The following is a 19,524-nucleotide window of genomic DNA, read 5'->3' as shown; positions in this document are numbered from 1 at the left end:
ACTTGAAACTTCTTTATTTTTTTCGGGCCACCATTCCAGACTTGTGTAACGTGCGTCTCACGGTGCTTGCATGGACGTCTGTGATGTCACTATTATAAAGCATATGAGCCGCCTTCACTGCTGGGTTTGTTCCTCCAGAACTGATAGACCGTGTGATGAGCCGACCTGTTGACGCCAATATTTCGCTTGCACGTCCACCTCTTGGCTTTTGAATGAATGGACGAAATTCATGTCATACTTTTCCACCTGTCATGGCCTCAAATGATGCAGTTTGTCAATTTTCTTGGCCTAGAGACCACTATCGATGAGCTGGATGATGCTGTTTCTCTTTTCTTGGGAAATCATCATTTTTTGCTCCTCTATTCGAAACAGTGACCTTTCACTTGGAAATCAACCTAATAACACACTGAGCTATTAGAGAATGTGAGAACAGGTTGTAATTTGTAGTAAATGTGACGCCCTGGCCTATCAGGTCGTCACAGGGTATTGTGCAATCTGCCCTTCTGTACAATATCCACCTCCTCCTTGGTTACGGGTCCCTGACCTTTGGTGTTGCCAAGAACAAGCTAATCAAAATCCTAGGAACACTCTGCACCACACCCACCAGACACACCAGTGGACGGCCTGAGTGGAATAGGGTCGACCACTTGGGGGGTTGGTTAAAGGGAGGTCAGGAGTGTCAGGAGACAGTCAGTTGAGTGGTGACTCTCGAGAGGAGAGGTTAGGATCAGGGCTCCTTGGAACTACTAGGTGGCAGACGTTGGTCTGGGCCTGTTAGGAGCTGGACCCCGGTCGCAGGGATCGTGACAAGGGGCACGGACTGTCGAGGAGGGCAGCCAGCATCCTTGTGCCATCACTGGGCAGGGGCCAGGGCACGACTGGGTACGTGGACCCTAGGTCAGGAAGTAGCTTCAGGGTCCTGGCAATTTACCCGATGAGGACGGAGCCTTCAAGATCCATTCTCCACACGCTCCAAAATCGGAGTACTAGCGCAACGAGGGGGATAGGACTTTCCACTCACACGGTCCAGAAAATCCCAAGCGTGAACCCTGAGAGCAAGATCACCCAGTAAGCCATACTGGTGAATGGGACCCGATTAGTTCCACACTAAAGGGACCGAATAGAAGACAAGGTGCCACGGTAAAGGTCCCTCGAGCCACCGCGGATCCGGATCCGAGCAGCCCGGCTGCTGACGCGGGGGTGGCACATATACAGGAAGAAAAATATTTTCCCACTACCAGGATCAAAACAGTAACAATGCAGTGACATGAGAAGATTCAGCATAACTAATCATATGCTAAATAGCTGAAAGTCACATTTATGTATGAGATAGCCAAGATGATTGTCTATAATATGAAGGTCGTCTCACGCTCAAAGCTGTAGTGGATGGTGAAATGGGGAGACTGAAAGTCAAAAGTGCAAAACATTGTTACTCTTTTGCTCGTCCATGTATGTAATTACGCATTCACTTTCAGATAGAGTTTTCTTTGAAAGGGAATCTGTCACCAGGATTTTTTGCTATCTAATCTGAGAGCAGCATAATGTAGGGGCAGATTGCCTGATTCCAGTGGTGTCACTTACTGGGCTGTTTGCTGCACTATTCATAAAAAAAAAAATCATTGTTTCTGGAGATTATCGCAAGAGGACTAGTAAACCTTCTGCCATGTAGTCCACCCATTTTCATGTGCTCACTGTAACCCTGCCCTCAACACTGATTAGCAGTTTTCTGCCTATGCACAGTGTAAACATAAATCTACCAATCAGTGCTGTGGGCGGGGTTATACAAAGCTCAGCATTCAGAGAACTGGTAGATCTGCAGCAGATAAAACAGGGATTATATCAAAACTGCAGAATGCAGCCTAGTAATGAATACATTTCTGGAATCAGGGTTTCTTTCTTTACATCATGCTGCTGTCAGATGGGGCACTAAAAGTAAGGTGAAATATTCAATGTAAAGATGATACACATATAATAAGTGGAATCTTCTTTTTGAAGGAGGAGGAAATTCCTATCCAATAACAATTTTACCAGGAGGGATAACCGTTTTAGTCTGTAGAGTCACTTATCTAATCAGGATATCCTGAAATTAAGACGTGCCCTCCGTTGATTTATCCTCTGCGGCTCCAGGATGTGTGTTTTCACTTTACTTGTGTTTGGTTTTATTTCTTTTAGATTTTTATCAGCTTTCAAGGATTTTCTCATCACTGATGAAGTAGGAATATTAAGCCGCACATGATGGATGCAATGACGTGGAGTTTGCTTTCTGGAGTTTTCCAGATCCTGTACATTCATGTTGTTCTTGGCAACAATTGTCATACTTTTAAGGATAGCTGTTGTACGCACTGTAACCCCGGTAAGTGGTTTTTATGGGCTACGTTCAATGTTGACATCCAGCAGCGACCAAAGCTAATAACAGGGGATCGGTAGGGGTGTCATCAGATTGCTATACCAAGAAAATCCATTTAATGCTTGGACTTAGGGTACTTTCACACTTGCGTTGTTTTCCTTCAGTTGCAATCCGCCGTTTTGGAAAACAGCGGAATCCGTTAACGGATTCCGCTGCTTCCCATAGACTTGTATGGACGACGGATTGCAAGTGATGGACCTGCGTTGCTTCCGCTGGCCGACGCTGCGTTGCTTCCGCCAGGCGGAAGGAACGCAGCATGTAACGTTTTTTGAGCACCGCAATCCGTAGGATTTCACTGCGCATGCTCTCTCTTGCTCCCTGCACACGTAACCAGGGTACATATTGGGTTACTAAGCAATGCGCTTTGCCTAGTTACCTGATATTTACCCTGGCTACGTGTGCAAGGAGCCAGCGCTAAGCGGTGTACGCTGGTAACCAAGGTAAATATCGGGTAACCAAGCAAAGTGCTTTGCTTAGTTACCCAATATTTACCCTGGCTACGTGTGCAGGGAGCCCAATACTTCCCCGCTCGGCTCCGCCCCCTCCTGCAGTCCGCATGTACGCACGCACACGCACAAGCATACGCACACACACACTCACCTGTCCACAGCCATGCATCCTTGCGGCACTGACGTCCTCAGGGCCATGGCCCCGCTCGGCTCCACCCACCCTGCACTCCGCCCCCGCACACATTCTCGGCTGCTGTAAGCGATCAGCTGATCACCCAGCGACCGGCTGCTGTGAGCGATCAGACAATAGTCTGCCGCCGGTAAAACTGTAAAGAAGAAAAAAAAGATTCCGTTGTTTTGTACGATGCGTTGCAATAAATGCAGCACATCCGTTGAATCCGTCACACAACGCAATGCAAAGGATGCCGTTCAACGCAAGTGTGAAACTAGCCTTAAAGGGGTTTCCACTACTGGACAAGCACCAGTCTATCGAACAAAATTTAAAAAAATGCATACGTACCCCCTGGTAAGGCGGCGCTCCTCTGATGCCAGCTCTGTTTCTTCAAGCAGTCACATACCATTAATATGTCACTTGACCGCTGCAGCAAATCAGCGGTTGCTGATTGTCTGGAGCCTTCTCTAATTCATCAGAATGGGTATTCCCCTTTAAAAGCTTCAGCCAATCAATGGTCGCTGATTAGCTGCAGTGGTCAAATGACATAACAACAAAATGTAAGTATGCATTTTTTAATTTTGTTTTGCTATTAACTAAGTTAAAGGGCCCTTTGTTGCCTGTCATATAAAATCTGACCTAACCTCTTTCTATAGGGCTCTAGCCGTCAGGATGTGTTTACTTTCTCATATTTTTTTATTGCTTTAATGTATACCAAGTATAAATAAGGACGTGACCTAGCCCTGATCACAGCTGAGATTCTCACATGATTGTCAGGTATCTGCCAGGCACAGATGAGTGGCTGGATCTTAGGAGTGCCAGTGATTTCTGTCACTATAGTGGGCTTTTTTTTCTCCTGTAACTGGGGATCCTATTGACGCCCCAGTTACAGTGGAATAAACGCACAGTTATGTAAAAAAAATATGTTTCCCAGACATTTTTTACAATTTCTTGGAGGACGAATTAGGTAGGAGAAATATGCAAATGAAAAAGTAATGAAATATCCCCACCATAAAAAATTAAAATAGATTTTCTTAAAAACATGTAACAAGAAAAAACTACATGTGTTAAAAAAGCTACGCAACTGTAATGACCTGGTGACATTCAATGGGTATTTATTGCGAAATATGCACAGTTTTGATGAGCGAGCGTGTGTTTTTGTTATCTTTATACTTACTGGGTTAGTAATGGTTGTTTCTGATAGACGCCTCTCCATTACTAATCCCTGGGCTTCATGTCAGCTGACATTACAAAACTCACAAAAATATTACCCTATTGCCAATGCATGAGGGCATTCGGAGGACTTGGGAAGCATCTAATGTGATGCTCCATGTCTGGGGTGACTGAGGGCTGGTATTTTTAGGCTGGGAAGGGCCCAATAACCATAGACCTTCCCAGCCTGATAATACCGGCCCCCAGCTGTCTGCTTTACCTTGGCTGGTTATTAAAATTACGGGGGACCCTACATTTTTTTAATTAATTAGTTATTTATATAGCTCCCAGCAGCAACCTGGGAGTCAGAGATCTTCCCCATGCTGTTCCCATTCCATTTGAGCACTGCTTCCATCCATATCAGTGATTTTACTGCCCTCCCCGGCCCTCCTGGTAGGGTCTTATGGAAAAATGCTCACGTTTCCAATTGACTTCCATGATACTCATTACTTGAGTCGAGCCCATCCGAGCGTCACACTTGTTTGATTTGAGTACCGAGCGCTCAACTATTTTTATGCTTGCTCATCAAAAAAAATGTAATAAAATGAAACCCAAAAAATCCTTTTTTTGTTGTTTTTGCAAGGCAAAAAAAAATATTTTATAGATGGCATAATAATTTATATGTACCTCAAAATAGGGCCCAAAACCTCGTACAGCCACAATACTGAGTGGATAAATTGTAAATAGGAGAGCCAAAATGAGGAAAAAAATGCCGGTTATGAAAATCCTTCTATTGTCTTTAAAGTATGAAAGAATTATCAGTCGTTTTGTAAAGAAAAGGTTGAAAAATGTTTAAATAAATAATGAGGCGACTTTTTATAAATTTGCAGCCAATGAATAAGACAATTTTCCTTCTTTTCCATAGGTTTTTACCTGACCCAAAATTGTGGCAAGTGTGTCCAATGCCCTGTCAGAGGCTACGCAGATAAGCCAAATGATAGATATAGGTGTAAGCTCTGTAATCGCTGTGAAGGTGAGTAGTAAAAAGTGTCACAGAGAAATGGTCATCACTGATCCCTAAACTGCGGGGGGTGAGAGTGTTGCGGTTATACAAACCCTCAAAATGTGGTGACATTATAAAGCTTGATTTGGGGGACCCCTCCGGTTCTTCCTGTCATCCTGGGCATTTGACTTCGATGAAGCAATAGGATTTCCAATGACAGATGGCTGTTTCAAGAAAAAGTAATCCTGAGCTCAATCCTATATAATTCTGCAGATTGCGGAGCTGAAATCTCCCAGTGCTTGATTTGCTACCGGTGGTTTCCATTCTGGGAAATTACATCCTTATACTATAGTAAAAATTATCTTTCACTTTGCATCATAAGAGCTCAAAGAATATGCCAGGGGTGCACCTGACAGCAAGAAGCATTATCGGAATGCACAGAGGATAGATGATGTAGTGTAGACTGCAACTCTTCAAGCAGAATAGTGAGTGCAGCTCTGGAGTATAATACAGGATGTAACTCAGGATCAGTAATGTAATGTGCAGTATGTACACAGTGACTGCACCAGCAGAATAGTGAGTGCAGCTCTGGAGTAAGGCAGGCTTTGCACGTTGCGACATCGCAAGCCGATGCTGCGATGTTGCATGTGATAGTCCCCGCCTCCGTCGCACATGCGATATCTTGTGATTGCTGCCGTAGTGAACATTATCGCTACGGCAGCTTCACATGCACTTACCTGTCCTGCGACGTCGCTCTGGCCGGCGTCCCGCCTCCTTCCTAAGGGGGCGGGTCGTACAACGTCAGAGCGACATCACACGGCAGGCGGCCAATCAAAGCGGAGGGGCGGAGATGAGCGGGACGTAAACATCCCGCCCACCTCCTTCCTTCCGTATAGCCGGCGGCGGCAGGTAAGATGATGTTCCTCGCTCCTGCGGCTTCATACACAGCGATGTGTGCTGCCGCAGGAACGAGGAACAACAACGTACCTGTCGCTGCACCGGCATTATGGAAATGTCGGAGAATACACCGATGATACGATAACGACGCTTTTGCGCTCGTTAATCGTATCATCTAGGATTTACACACTACGATGTCGAAAGTGACGCCGGATGCCCGTCACTTTCAATTTGACCCCACCGACATCGCACGTGCGATGTTGCAACGTGCAAAGCCGCCCTAAGGCTATTTTCTCACAATGGATTTTTCATATGGAAAAATCATTTCTGAATTTATGAGGAACTTTTTGACAGAAATCAGAGGCCAGTTTCTGTAATGTATTTTACAACTTGTATGCCATAATTCCACATGGGAATTCACCTGATACAATGAGATAGGGGGGTAATCTGTGTGTGACCTATTATTTATTTTATTTCTCTGTAGACTTACAAACTACACAGAAACAAATCGACAACCACTAAAACAATGGCAGGGAATTCCCTTAAAAATGAAACAGCAGCAAATTTTACTTTAATTCCATAATATTATAGTTTGATTCTGGCCAATTTGCTGTTGAAAATGCCAGAAATTGCTTTTCCATTAAAATCTTACTAACAATTTTAGATTGGTGAATACATTTTGTGTTCTTTTTGTACCCCACATATCCATGCAGTATATCCAGATTCAATTTATTTCTGTTTGTACTGTGTAATACTTCATTTCTCCTCTCGGTGCGCTGTGGGGAAATGAGACACTTAGGGGTACTTTGTACGCTGCGACATCGCTAGCCGATTGTAGCGATGCCGAGCACGATAGTCCCCGCCCCCGTCGCACATGCGATATCTTGTGATAGCTGCCGTAGCGAACATTATCGCTACGGCAGCTTCACACGCACTTTCCTGCCCTGCGACGTCGCTCTGACCGGCTACCCGCCTCCCTCCTAAGGGGGCGGGTCGTGCAGCGTCACAGCGACGTCACACGGCAGGTGGCCAATAGAAGCGGAGGGGCGGAGATGAACGGGACGTAAACATCCCGCCCACTTCCTTCCTTCCTCATTGCAGGCGGGACGCAGGTAAGGAGATCTTCCTCGCTCCTGCAGCTTCATACACAGCGATGTGTGCTGCCGCAGGAACGAGGAACAACATTGTACCTGTCGCTGCAGCGAAATTATGGAAATGACCGACACTACACAGATCACCGATTTTCGACGCTTTTGCGATCGTTTATCGGTGCTTCTAGGCTTTACATGTTGCGATGTCGTTACTGGCGCCGGATGTGCGTCACTTTCGATTTGACCCTGACGAGATCGCAGTAGCGATGTCGCAAAGTGCAAATTACCCCTTACAGTTTATTATAATTGATCACTGAGGAATTACAGTGGGAAAAAATAATGTAGTCAGCCACCAATTGTGCAAGTTCTCCCACTTATAAAGATGAGAGCGGCCTGTAATTGACATCATAGGTGACCACAAGTATGAGAGACAAAATAAGAGAACAAATCCAGAAAATCACCGCGTCTGATTTGGCAAAATTTTATTTGCAAATTATGGTAGAAAATATGTATTTAGTCATCTAAAAACATGCAAGATTTCTGGCTCTCATAGACCTGTAACTTATTATTTAAGAAGCTCCTCTGTCCTCCGCTCATTACCTGTAGTAATGATGACACCTGTTTGAACTTGATATCAGTATAAAAGACACCTGTCCGCAACCTCAAACAGTCACTCTCCAAACTCCACTATGGTGAAGACCAAAGAGCTGTCAAAGAACACCAGAAACAAAATTGTAACCCTTCACCAGGCTGGGAAGACTAAATCTGCAATAGGCAAGCAGCTTGGTTTGATGAAATCAACTGTGGGAGCAATAATAAGAAAATGGAAGACATACAAGACCACTGAATCTCCCTCGATCTGGGGCTCCACACAAGATCTCACCCTGTGGGGTCAAAATGATCACAAGAACGGTGAGCAATAATCCCAGAACCACATGGGGGGACCTAGTGAACGACCCCTATAGAGCTGGGACCACCGTAACAATGGCTACTATCAGTAACACACTACGCCACCAGGGACTCAGGTCCTTTAGTGTCAGACATGTCCCCCTGCTTAAGCCAGTACATGTCTGGGCCCATCTGAAGTCTGCTAGAGAGCATTTGGATTATCCACAAGAGTATTTGGAGAATGTCATATGGTCTGATGAAACCAAAGTAGAACTGTTTGGTAGAAGCACAACTCGTCGTGTTTGGAGGAGACAGAATGCTGATTTGCATCCAAAGAATACCATACCTACTGTGAAGCATGGGGGTGGCAACATTATGCTTTGGGGCTGGTTCTCTGCAAAGGGACCAGGACAACTGATCCGTGCACATGAAAGAATTAATGGGGCCATGTATTGTGAGATTTTGAGTGCAAACCTGCTAACATCAGCAAGGGCATTGAAGATGAAATGTGGCTGGGTCTTTCAGCATGATAATGATCACAAGCACACTGCCAGGCCAATGAAGGAGTGGCTTTGTAAGAAGCATATGAAGGTCCTGGAGTGTTCTAGCCAGCCTCCAGATCTCAACCCCATAGAAAACCTTTGGAGGGAGTTGAAAGCTCTAGAGGAGATCTGCATGGAGGAATGGGCCAACATACCACCAACAGTGTGTGCCAACCTTGTGAAGACTTACAGAAAACGTCTGACCTCTGTCATTGCCAACAAAGGATATAGAACAAAATATTGAGATGATTTTTTATTATTGACCACATACTTATTTTCTACCATAATTTGCAAAAAAAAATCTTGTCAAATCAGACTTGGTGATTTTTTTGGATTTGTTTTCTCATTTTGTCTTTCATAGTTGTGGTCACCTATGATGTCAATTACAGGCCGACCTCATCTTTATGTTTATGTGGGAGAACGTCCACAATTGGGGGCTGACTACATACTTTTTCCCCCATTGTAAGTAGTAAGACATTCTCTGACCACCTTACTTTTCATGTGAATGTGATACAAGGGACTTGACAAGTCACAATTCTGCTGCCCTTTTCTTTTATCTCTTCATTAAAGGTGTTATCCAGGACGATAAGTGGCTTAGCCCAGATGCATAGTCTTCATGGCTGGCCGTGCCAACAACGCGTGAACTTTGTGACCAGTTTTGGATTTTCCACCATACTTTGCATGTTGATGGGGTTTTTTGTTTTCGTAATTTTTTTTTTTTTTTTTTACTACAAATGAGTATATAATTATATATACAGAAACACAACAAGTTCACTCAATGTGTCATCAAAAATTCACATTGAATGTTGTGGGGAAAAAACCTTGACCCTTGATTTTGCAAGTCATTTTGTATGCTTTACTAGGGGGATCCCTCCGGCTGTCCCTTTCCTCCTGGGAATTTACCTCTAGATGAAGCAATAAAATAAGTTACGAGTCTCCGCCGCAGCTCTGCACAAGGTTATCTAAGTGATCGTAATGCGGAAAACACATAAGAAACCACTTAAAAGAGGAAGTCGATGACACACAAGCAAATATTTTCACGTTTTCCCACAGTTCTTGTCTACTACTTTACTATGGTTTCCTTATCAACCAAAATATTTATAGATCTTGGTTGTCCCCGGCTGACTTTATTATTGTCATAATTGTACTTAAAGGGATAGTCCAGATTCATCGCAAAACAAGCGGATCCCTTGTATTTGGAAAAATTGAATTACTCTGTGTATGTAGTCAAGATCTTGAATAGATAAGTTCATCATTCCCTGACCCGGTCCTGTAACGATCACACTGGAGTACGGATCGTTTCAGTGCAGGTATCAGAAGTGTGATCTCGACACGATCAGGAGAGATTTTTATCCTCGGAAGGTAAACAATACAGCAGAGAAAACCCATAAAGTATTCATACACAGAGTATGTTAGAATATTATCAATCAACTTTATATGCTGGAACTGGAAACCTTTTTTTAAAGGGGACTTATATCATGTACTTTTAAGACGGGGGGTGCTTTCCTAAGCAACACCCCTTTTGTGGTCCAGTTTACATGACTGTACCTGGTAAACAGTAATCGGGACTACTGGCAGGTCTGTTATAGCGGGATCTGAAGATACCATGTGCTGTTTATGATAGTGATCTCTTCCTTTGGGGCAAAAGGTCCTTTTGGGCTTGGGCTTCATGGCCTTGCTATACCGTAGTCTCAGCATCTCCCTTTACGAACCCCCTAAATACAACATCTACAAGGGTAGATAGAATGAAAGACTTATTACGGAGGGTCAATATCGAAAGCGCGAACATGGGACTCCTACGTAATACAAGGGAGACAAAGACATTGTCTACTGTCAGGTATGACGGGGATACATCTGAGATGGACGGCGTTGAACTGGAAGTTGTGAAGGACTTCAACCTACTTGGATCAATGATCACATAAGATGCAGGAACAACACCGGACGTCATAAGGGGAATAGCTATGGGCAAACCAACAATGAAGTCACTGGACAAGGTCCTCAAGTCGAGGAACATTTCGGTATTAACAAAGACATGGCTCGGTCTTTTCTGTGGCAACATATGGATGCAAAACCTGGACGATAAAGGATCAAGACAGAAGATGAATCAACAACTTCAAAATGTGGTGCTGGAGAAGGATGTTATCAATACCATGGATGGCAAAAAGAGCAAAAAATCAATTTTGGAACAAATCAAGCCAGACATGTCTCTCGAAGCAAAGATCACCAAGCTACGACTTGCCTACTTTGGACACATCATACAAAGAGAGCAACGGACATCATAGTCAGAAGGATAGAAGGATAGAAGGATAGAAGAAACAAGGCGAGGAGGAAGACCTTTAACCCGATGGCTTGATACAATCAAAATAAGGGCAGAGAAGACCCTGGTGGATCTATCTAGGCTTCACAAGATCGATCATCCTACAGAGCGTTCATCCATCAAATCACCATGGCTCGAGATCGAGCCGAAGGCCTTTAAAAAAAAAAAAAAGTGAAAAGTGAAATCTGTAGTGGACGTAGCCTGTACTAAATTATATTTAAAGATTATATTTAGACATCAGGGCATGGGTGGCTCTTGGACAGTCGATGATGGTATATGGCAGTGTTGAATGCACTGATACATAATGTCCCAGAGGTTCTTAATTGGATTCAGGTCTGGGGAATGTGAGGACCAGTCACTGTGGCATCAATGCCTTCAATCCAGGATGTAACGGATTCGCTTACATTTAGCAGCTGGTAGTATGCAAACAATCACAAGGATCCTTGATCAAGCAGAGAAGTTTATTAAAACTACATAAACTACTAGCGAAAATGGCAAACAAACCCAGCCTTTTTCCAGCATCAGGGCAACAAAAATAAACAATCCCTGTACAGGCATATACAGGCTCCACCATATAGCAAAATGTCTAGCAGATAAGCTCTCCAGCTCTCACTTCAGGATCCCCAGTGTCAGGGTTACACTCAGCTGCAGGTCACGCTCCACACCAAGGCCACTATGCTTCACAGTCACTGGTTTCTTCCCAGCTCCAAGACCGCTCAGACACAGGACCTACTGTGCAATATTAAACTGACTTTTTGCTTTCGGTCAGCAGCAGACTCCACTGGGGACAGAGACTTGCTCTTCCTGAGATATCATTCATACACTATCAAGAACCTGCAGGTGGCAGCTGGGGACAGAGACTAGCTCTTCCTGAGACATCATTTGGACACTCTGAGGAAGCTGCAGGTGGCAGCTGGGGACAGAGACTCGCTCTTCCTGAGACATCATTTGGACACTCTGAGGAAGCTGCAGGTGGCATCTGGGGACAGAGACTCGCTCTTCCTGAGACATCATTCGGACACTCTGAGGAAGCTGCAGGTGGCAGGTGGGGACAGAGACTCGCTCTTCCTGAGACATCATTCGGACACTCTGAGGAAGCTGCAGGTGGCAGCTGGGAACAGCCACTCGCTCTTCCTGAGACATCATTCGAGGACTATGAGGAAGCTGCAGGTGGCAGCTAGGGACAGAAACTTGCTCACCCTGAGACTTCATTCGGACACTGTCTCGGCTGCCACATGCAGCTTCCTCACAGAGAGAACTTTTTATCTATGAGCACCACTCAGAGTGAACACATACCTGGTTCTATACAAAACATTTCAGGTGCATTTACAATTTAACCTTCCCTGCTATTATACATAACAGCAGAGCTAAGTTTTAACCCCTACCAAACTGGATTCACTACATAACAATAGTTAGCATTTAACCCTTACCACACTGCCTCGCTACAGGGACATGATGCCATTGTTTTGAACCATGAGGAACCCAGGGCCCACTGCACCAGCGTAAGATCAGGACAACGGCTCTAAAGGATTTCATCCCGATACCTAACAGCAGTCAGGGTACTATTGGCAATCATGAGGATAAACCTCCCCAAGACATCAATGACTTACCTCCAAACCGGTAACGCTGGATTAAGTTCACCCCAGTGTCTCCAGACTCTTTCTCATGTGCTCAGTGAGAACATACTTTTATTTGTGACCAGAATGTGGTGCCAATGATGGAGCTGATTCTTCTGGTGTTCTCTTGCAATCGATCTGTAAGGTGATGGGCTGTGAGAAGTGGTCCCATTATGGCATATTGGACCCTTATGGCACCCCTTGTTTCTGAGAGATTGGTCTGATGGTGGCACACCGGTTGGTATGGAAGGACATTTTATAGGGCAGTGCACCTCCCGTTCCCTCTTGTATACACTAACCGATATTGGTCCTACTATTGGGTTGATGCTCTTCTACAGTCTGGTCCTGCTATCCTGTAACAGACATGTCCTGGTATCTGCTCCATGCTCTTGAGACTTTCTTGGAGACACAACAAACCTACTTGCAATGGCACGTATGGATTGGCCATCCTGGAAGAGATGGACTACCTATTCAACCAGTGTTGACTGCAGATACCTCCTCCTGCTACCAGTGGTGACCTGGACCCAAGCAAAACTAGAGAAGAGCCAGTCATAGAGGATAAGGAGAGGACTTGTCTGTGGCCACCACCTACAGGGCTATACCCATTTTGGGGGTTCGTCTTGCTGTTACCTCTTCCGTATTCCTGTTGTCTTTTTAATTTGCACCAAAATAGGTGACATTGATTCACAATTGCCTCCTAATTGGACAGGTTCTTTGGGGTATAGTTATATGTATGGGAACCTTACCTGGGATTATCGATTTCCTAATTTCAGGGGCTATCAGTGAGTATAGCATGTAGATATCTCAGGATATAATGTCTATAATTTTTCACAATCTTTTACAGAACCACTTACCTATGTATCAACGTGTACGTCTACAAGAGACGCTGTCTGTACATGTACAGCCGGGAAGAAATGCAAAGACGAGAAGTGCTCTCAGTGCACGAGTGTCCAGTGCCTCGCGGGGCAGCAGCGTGATGGAGAAGGTAAGAGCTCTTCTACACAAGGCTTTTGGAGTATTTTCTAAGAAGTTATGTCCCAGTGTTGACCCTATTTGTCCCAATAATCTGGAAGTCAAGTTTAGTTACGGGGACACAAAGCCCCATAGGAACCTATGAGATTTTTTTCCTTGGAAAGTGAAAAAAATTAAGGAAGAAATTTGATGTTTGAATTAATCCCAGAAGAAACCCAGTTTTCACTTCAGTGTAGATCTGGTGCTTCACCTTAAAGTCACCAATAGGGGGGGCTCACGCAAGAATATTTACCGGTAATTTTCTGATTGTCTCTTACAGGCTGCAGTAATTGCCCCCAGGGCACCTTCAACGACGGGACGAAACTAACATGTACACCATGGAAAAAGTAAGAACTGCTCGTGTGTCTGAATGGCATCATATATCTCCTCAATGTATGATCGATGGGGGTCCTCATCCTAAAAGGGGCTCCCTGTGTGTTGTAGGAATGGATTAGTAGTGACCACGTGTGACCACTGCTCACCTCACTGTCTATGTGAGTAGTGGGTACCCATGTGCACTACTGACTCCCATAGAAATTAACAGAGCCATGGTCACCTATACTCACTACTGTCTCCCAAAGAAGTAAATGGCGCAGAGGTCACCCTTTGACACTACTGTCTCCCATAGATTTCTGTAAATTAACGGGCAGTGATCATTCATGTGCACTACTGCCCCCTATAGACCTATAGAAGTGAATGGAGCAGTCATCGCCCATGCTCACTACTTTTTCCCATAAAAGTGAATGGAGTAGTGATCACTCATTTGCACCGCTTTCCCCATAGACCTATAGAAGTGAATGGAGCAGTGGTCGCCCAAGCTTACTACTGTCTCCCATAGAAGTGAATGGAGCAGTGATCACTCATTTGCACCACTGTCTCCCTTAGACCCATAGAAGTGAATGGAGCAGTGGTTACGCATGCGCACTTCTGTCTCCCATAGAAATTAATGGAGCAGAGGTTACCCATGTGCATTTCAGGGGGGTCATCCTTTGTCACTACTTTCTCCCATAGATTTCTATAAATTAATAGAGCAGTGGTCACTCCTGCACTACTGTCTACCATACACCCATAGATGTGAATAGAGCAGTGGTTACCCATGCACACTTCTGTCTCCTAAAGAAATTTAACGGAGCGGTGGTCACCTATGTGCACTAGCGTCTCCCACAGAAGTGAATGGAGTGGTGGTTACCCACGCGCAATTCTGTCTCCCATAGAAATTAATGGGATGATGGTCACCTATGCTCACTACTGTCTCCCAAAGAAGTGAATGGAGCAGTGGTATGGTAACTCATGCGCACCTCTAGGGGGGTGACCCATTGTCACCACTTTCTCCCATAGATCTCTATAAATAAATGAACCAGTGGATACCCATGTGCATTACTGTCTCTCATAGACCATTAGAAATGAATGGAACAGTGGTCACTCATGCGCACTACTGCTTCACGTATACCTATAGAAGTGAATGGAGCAGTGGTCACTCATGCGCACTACTGCTTCACGTATACCTATAGAAGTGAATGGAGCAGTGGTCACTCATGCGCACTACTGCTTCACGTATACCTATAGAAGTGAATGGAGCAGTGGTCACTCATGCGCACTACTGCTTCACATAGACCCTTAGAAGTGAATGGAGCAGTGGTCACTCATGCGCACTACTGCTTCACGTATACCTATAGAAGAGAATGGAGCAGTGGTCTCCCATGCCCACGATGGAATCAGGCAATAAGAGCTCTGTGCAGCTGTTGCCATTAATGAGATCTCCTGGATCTTGGCAGTAGCCCATAAGCATCCTTATGGCGGTATAGTATTAGAGGTCTGCAGCTTGGGTTGAAATCTCATATGCTGTAAAATATCCTGTGTATGTGCATGATGTGTGTAGATTCCATTTTGTGAAGGTTTATTGTACATTTGTGAAGTTATACTATTTCTGTGTACACAGCTGCTCGGCCCTCGGCGGTAAAATTATCGCTCTTGGAAACCTTACATCAGATGTGGTTTGTGGTACCCCCACCACCACGGTCACACCGTCATCATCATCAGCCACCAGCACCACCAGCATCACAACAAGTGAGTCCTGGTAACACCGTGTAAGACGGACGCGGAGTACCGTACTCTATTAACACCACAATGCATTAGGAATATTTAGTAATTTTTGCTCCAAATCTGTAAATAACTGTTTCTTTAAAATCAGGAAATGTTTGATATAATTGGCTGGTAGGGCTCTACCTGATTATCTCTCTAGTGATGTCATGGAGAAGAATGTCAGGGCAGGGCTCTACCTGATTATGATTATAGTGATATCATGGAGAGGAATGTACTGACAGGCCTATACCATTAGATCTCAATAATAATGTAATGTAGAAGAACATCTTGGCAGGGCTCTACTTGATTATCTCGCTAGTGATATCATGGAGAAGAACGTCATGGCAGGGCTCTACATGACTATCTCTCCAGTGATGTCAACGCAGGGCTCTACCTGACTATCTGTCCAGTGATGTCATGGCAGGGCTCTACCTGACTATCTCTCCAGTGATGTCATGGCAGGGCTCTACCTGACTATCTGTCCAGTGATGTCATGGCAGGGCTCTACCTGACTATCTCTCCAGTGATGTCATGGCAGGGCTCTACCTGACTATCTCTCCAGTGATGTCATGGCAGGGCTCTACCTGACTATCTCTCCAGTGATGTCATGGCAGGGCTCTACCTGACTATCTCTCCAGTGATGTCATGGCAGGGCTCTACCTGACTATCTGTCCAGTGATGTCATGGCAGGGCTCTACCTGACTATCTCTCTAGTGATATCATGGAGAAGAACGTCATGGCAGGGCTCTGCCTATCTCTCTAGTGATGTCATGGCAGGGCTCTACCTGATTATCTCTCTAGTGATATCATGGAGAAGAACGTCATGGCAGGGCTCTACCTGACTATCTCTCTACTGATGTCATGGCCGAGCTCTACCTGACTATCTCTCTAGTGATATCATGGAGAAGAATGTCACGGCAGGTCTCTACCTCACAATCTCTCTAGTGATATTATGGCAGGCCTCTACCTGTCTCTCTCTAGTGGTGTCATGGCAGGGTTTTACCTGACTGTCTCTCTAGTTATGTCATGGCAGGGCTCTACCTGGCTATCTCTCTAATAATATCATGGAGAATAACGTCATGGAAGGGCTCTACCTGACTGTCTCTCTACTGATGTCATGGCAGGGCTCTACCTGACTATCTCTCTACTGATGTCATGGCAGGGCTCTACCTGACTATCTCTCTAGTGATATCATGGAGAAGAACTTCATGGCAGGGTTCTACCTGACTAACTCTCTACTGATGTCATGGCAGGGCTCTACCTGGCTATCTCTCTAGTGATATCATGGAGAATAATGTCATGGCAGGGCTCTACCTGACTGTCTCTCTAGTTATGTCATGGAGAAGAACTTCATGGCAGGGCTCTACCTGACTAACTCTCTAGTGATGTCATGGCAGGGCTCTACCTGACTATCTCTCTAGTGATATCATGGAGAAGAACATCAGGGCAGGGCTCTACCTTATTATGTTTATAGTGATGTCATGGAGAGGAATGTAGTGACAATGCTATACCTTTAGATCTCAGTAATAATGTAAAGGAGAAGAACATTTTGTCAGGGCTCTACTTAATTATATCTCTAATGTCATTGAGAAGAATGTCCTGTTAGGAATATACCTTAATATGCCTCAAGGGATATCATGAAGAAGAATGTACTGGCAGGGCTCCACGCTACTAAGTCTATAGTGATGTTATGGAAAAGGACATTCTGGCAGGGTTGTACCCTAATATCTCTCTAGTAATGTCATGGAGAAGACCATCCTGGAAATGCTCCACCTTAATATGCCTATAGTGATGTAATTAAGAATATCGTGGCAGAGCTCCCTCTTAATATCTCTATAGTGATGTCCTGGAGAAGAACATCCCGGCAGGGCTCTACTTACCTCAGTTTGGTTCAGAAACCCTTGTTCACATTAACATCCTTTAAAGGTGTGGAGATCGTGAAGGATATGAGGTATAGACCTGCGCTTGGTTCCCCTGTTAGGAACCAATAACGGAAACTAGACAATGGGGCAGCAACTCTAAAGCTTATATGGGGAGCAAGATAAATGAATTTGGATGCCAATATCTCACTGACAAGTTGTTGCATACTGACAACCATCTGGACCGCAACGAAGTTTCAGCTATCACGTTTGTCTATTCTATAGATTATCATGTCTGAACCTTGTATACAATGTATATATTATGTGCTGTATGTTCCATTCCACTGTCATGTAAATATATTTTCTTTGTCGCTCCATTGGGAGACCCAGACAATTGGGTGTATAGCTTCTGCCTCCGGAGGCCACACAAAGTTATTACACTTTAAAAAGTGTAACCCCTCCCCTCTGCTATACACCCTCCCGTGCATCACGGGCCCATCAGTTTTTATGCTTTGTGTTGAAGGAGGCAGACATTCACGCAAGCTCCACATTTTAGTCAGCAGCAGCTGCTGACTTTATCGGATGGAAGAAAAGAGGGCCCCTCACAGGGCCCCCGGCATGCTCCCTTCTCACCCCACTTGGGTCGGCGGTGCTGTTAAGGTTGAGGTACCCATTGCGGGTACACAGGCTGGAGCCACATGCCGTTTTCCTTCCCCATCCCTTAGGGGCTCTGGGAGAAGTGGGATCCTAGCCGGTCACCAGGCACTGGGACCGGGCTCCCTCCGCAGCCCCTGTGGGATCCTGACGGACAGGAGTCTGGATGTCATCAGGGACAGGCCCTGCTTCTTTGAGGTACTCTGTGTCCCCTTGGGGACGGCGCATAGAACGCCTGTGGATCGGACACTGCAGCAGCTGCGCTGTGTTTGGGGCCGCCGGGACTACCGCGCTGACCGTGCCTGTTTGCCGGCCGCGCTTATAACTCGAGTCCCCGGCTTTTGCGGCCTAGTACCGCATATTCCCGCTCCCGGGCCTGCCAGTCAGGGGCAAGGGCGGGACGCTAGACTTAACGTCAGCGGTGAGGGCTGGAGCATACTTAGTATCCTCCTCCCCCCTCACTGAGCACCGTGGGGCACCAGATTCCCGCACTTTTTAAGGCACGCCCACGGCTCCCTCCTCCTCACAGAACGCTGGCAGCCATTATTACATTGCTGCTGCTGGAGGAGAACTTCTGAAAGAGCTCATAACTCTGGGAGGCCCAGGCAGGGAATCTGGTGGACACACAACCGCTGTGCGCGGTCGGTAAGCCGCACCTGTTACAGGTGCTGGCCCCCCTGGGTGCCGCAGTGTATATATATATATCCATACTGGGTATACATTTGCTCTGCTCGGCTGCAGTATTTGCTTAGCTATATACCCTCACTGTTTGCTAAGAGGAGATAACAGCATGTCGTCTGCAAAAAGCAAGGGTGCCAAGGCACAGGCTTATTTTGCAACTTGTACCTCTTGTGCGGCCATGTTACCTGCAGGTTCCACCTACCCTCATTGTGTGCAATGCTCGGCCTCTGTGACACTCACTCAGCCGGAGCCTCAGGCACTGGTGGGACCCTCGGCTCAGGTAGAACCACCGGCAGTTACTGTCCAGGTGGCAGGGACAGAGTTTGCAGTGTTGGCTGAGAAACTTTCTGACTCCCTTTCACAATCCATGGCTCAGTCTATGGACAAATGGTCTGCTAAGATACTTGAAGCTTTGCAGTCCAGACCGGTAACACAGGCCCCAGGCACTGTTGAATCATTGACCCCAGGCCCCCCTCGGTTAGAGCAGCAAACTGCTCCTGAGGTGACACATAGGTCCCACGGGGAGGACTCCGACTCGGACTGTAGTCACAGACCGGCTAAACGGGCTCGCTGGGGACCTTCATCCACTTCATCACGCTGCTCAGGGTCTCAGCATGAGGACTCTCTGGAGGATGAGGCGGACGTTGCAGCTCAGGGCTCTGATCCGGACGGTGCTCTCAATCTTGATACACCTGAAGGAGAC

General features: G+C 45.7%; 1 protein-coding gene across 3 annotated transcripts in view; it reads left to right on the top strand.

Annotated features, from left to right (window-relative positions):
• Window positions 1-19,524, top strand: part of TNFRSF9 (TNF receptor superfamily member 9) — a 40,692-nt gene that overhangs the window by 10,482 nt on the left and 10,686 nt on the right. For all 3 annotated transcript variants that reach the window (XM_075327836.1, XM_075327834.1, XM_075327835.1), the window contains 5 exons: window positions 2,173-2,353; window positions 5,106-5,213; window positions 13,379-13,519; window positions 13,826-13,892; window positions 15,485-15,612. In XM_075327836.1, the coding sequence (XP_075183951.1) occupies window positions 2,233-2,353; window positions 5,106-5,213; window positions 13,379-13,519; window positions 13,826-13,892; window positions 15,485-15,612 (565 nt within the window). In that variant the 5' untranslated portion in view covers window positions 2,173-2,232. The remainder of the gene's footprint in view (window positions 1-2,172; window positions 2,354-5,105; window positions 5,214-13,378; window positions 13,520-13,825; window positions 13,893-15,484; window positions 15,613-19,524) is intronic.

Source organism: Anomaloglossus baeobatrachus, chromosome 11 (assembly GCF_048569485.1).
Source record: "Anomaloglossus baeobatrachus isolate aAnoBae1 chromosome 11, aAnoBae1.hap1, whole genome shotgun sequence".
NCBI lineage: Eukaryota > Metazoa > Chordata > Amphibia > Anura > Aromobatidae > Anomaloglossus > Anomaloglossus baeobatrachus.
Note: the sequence above shows the minus strand (reverse complement) of the source record. Positions and strands in the feature narration are given on the sequence as shown.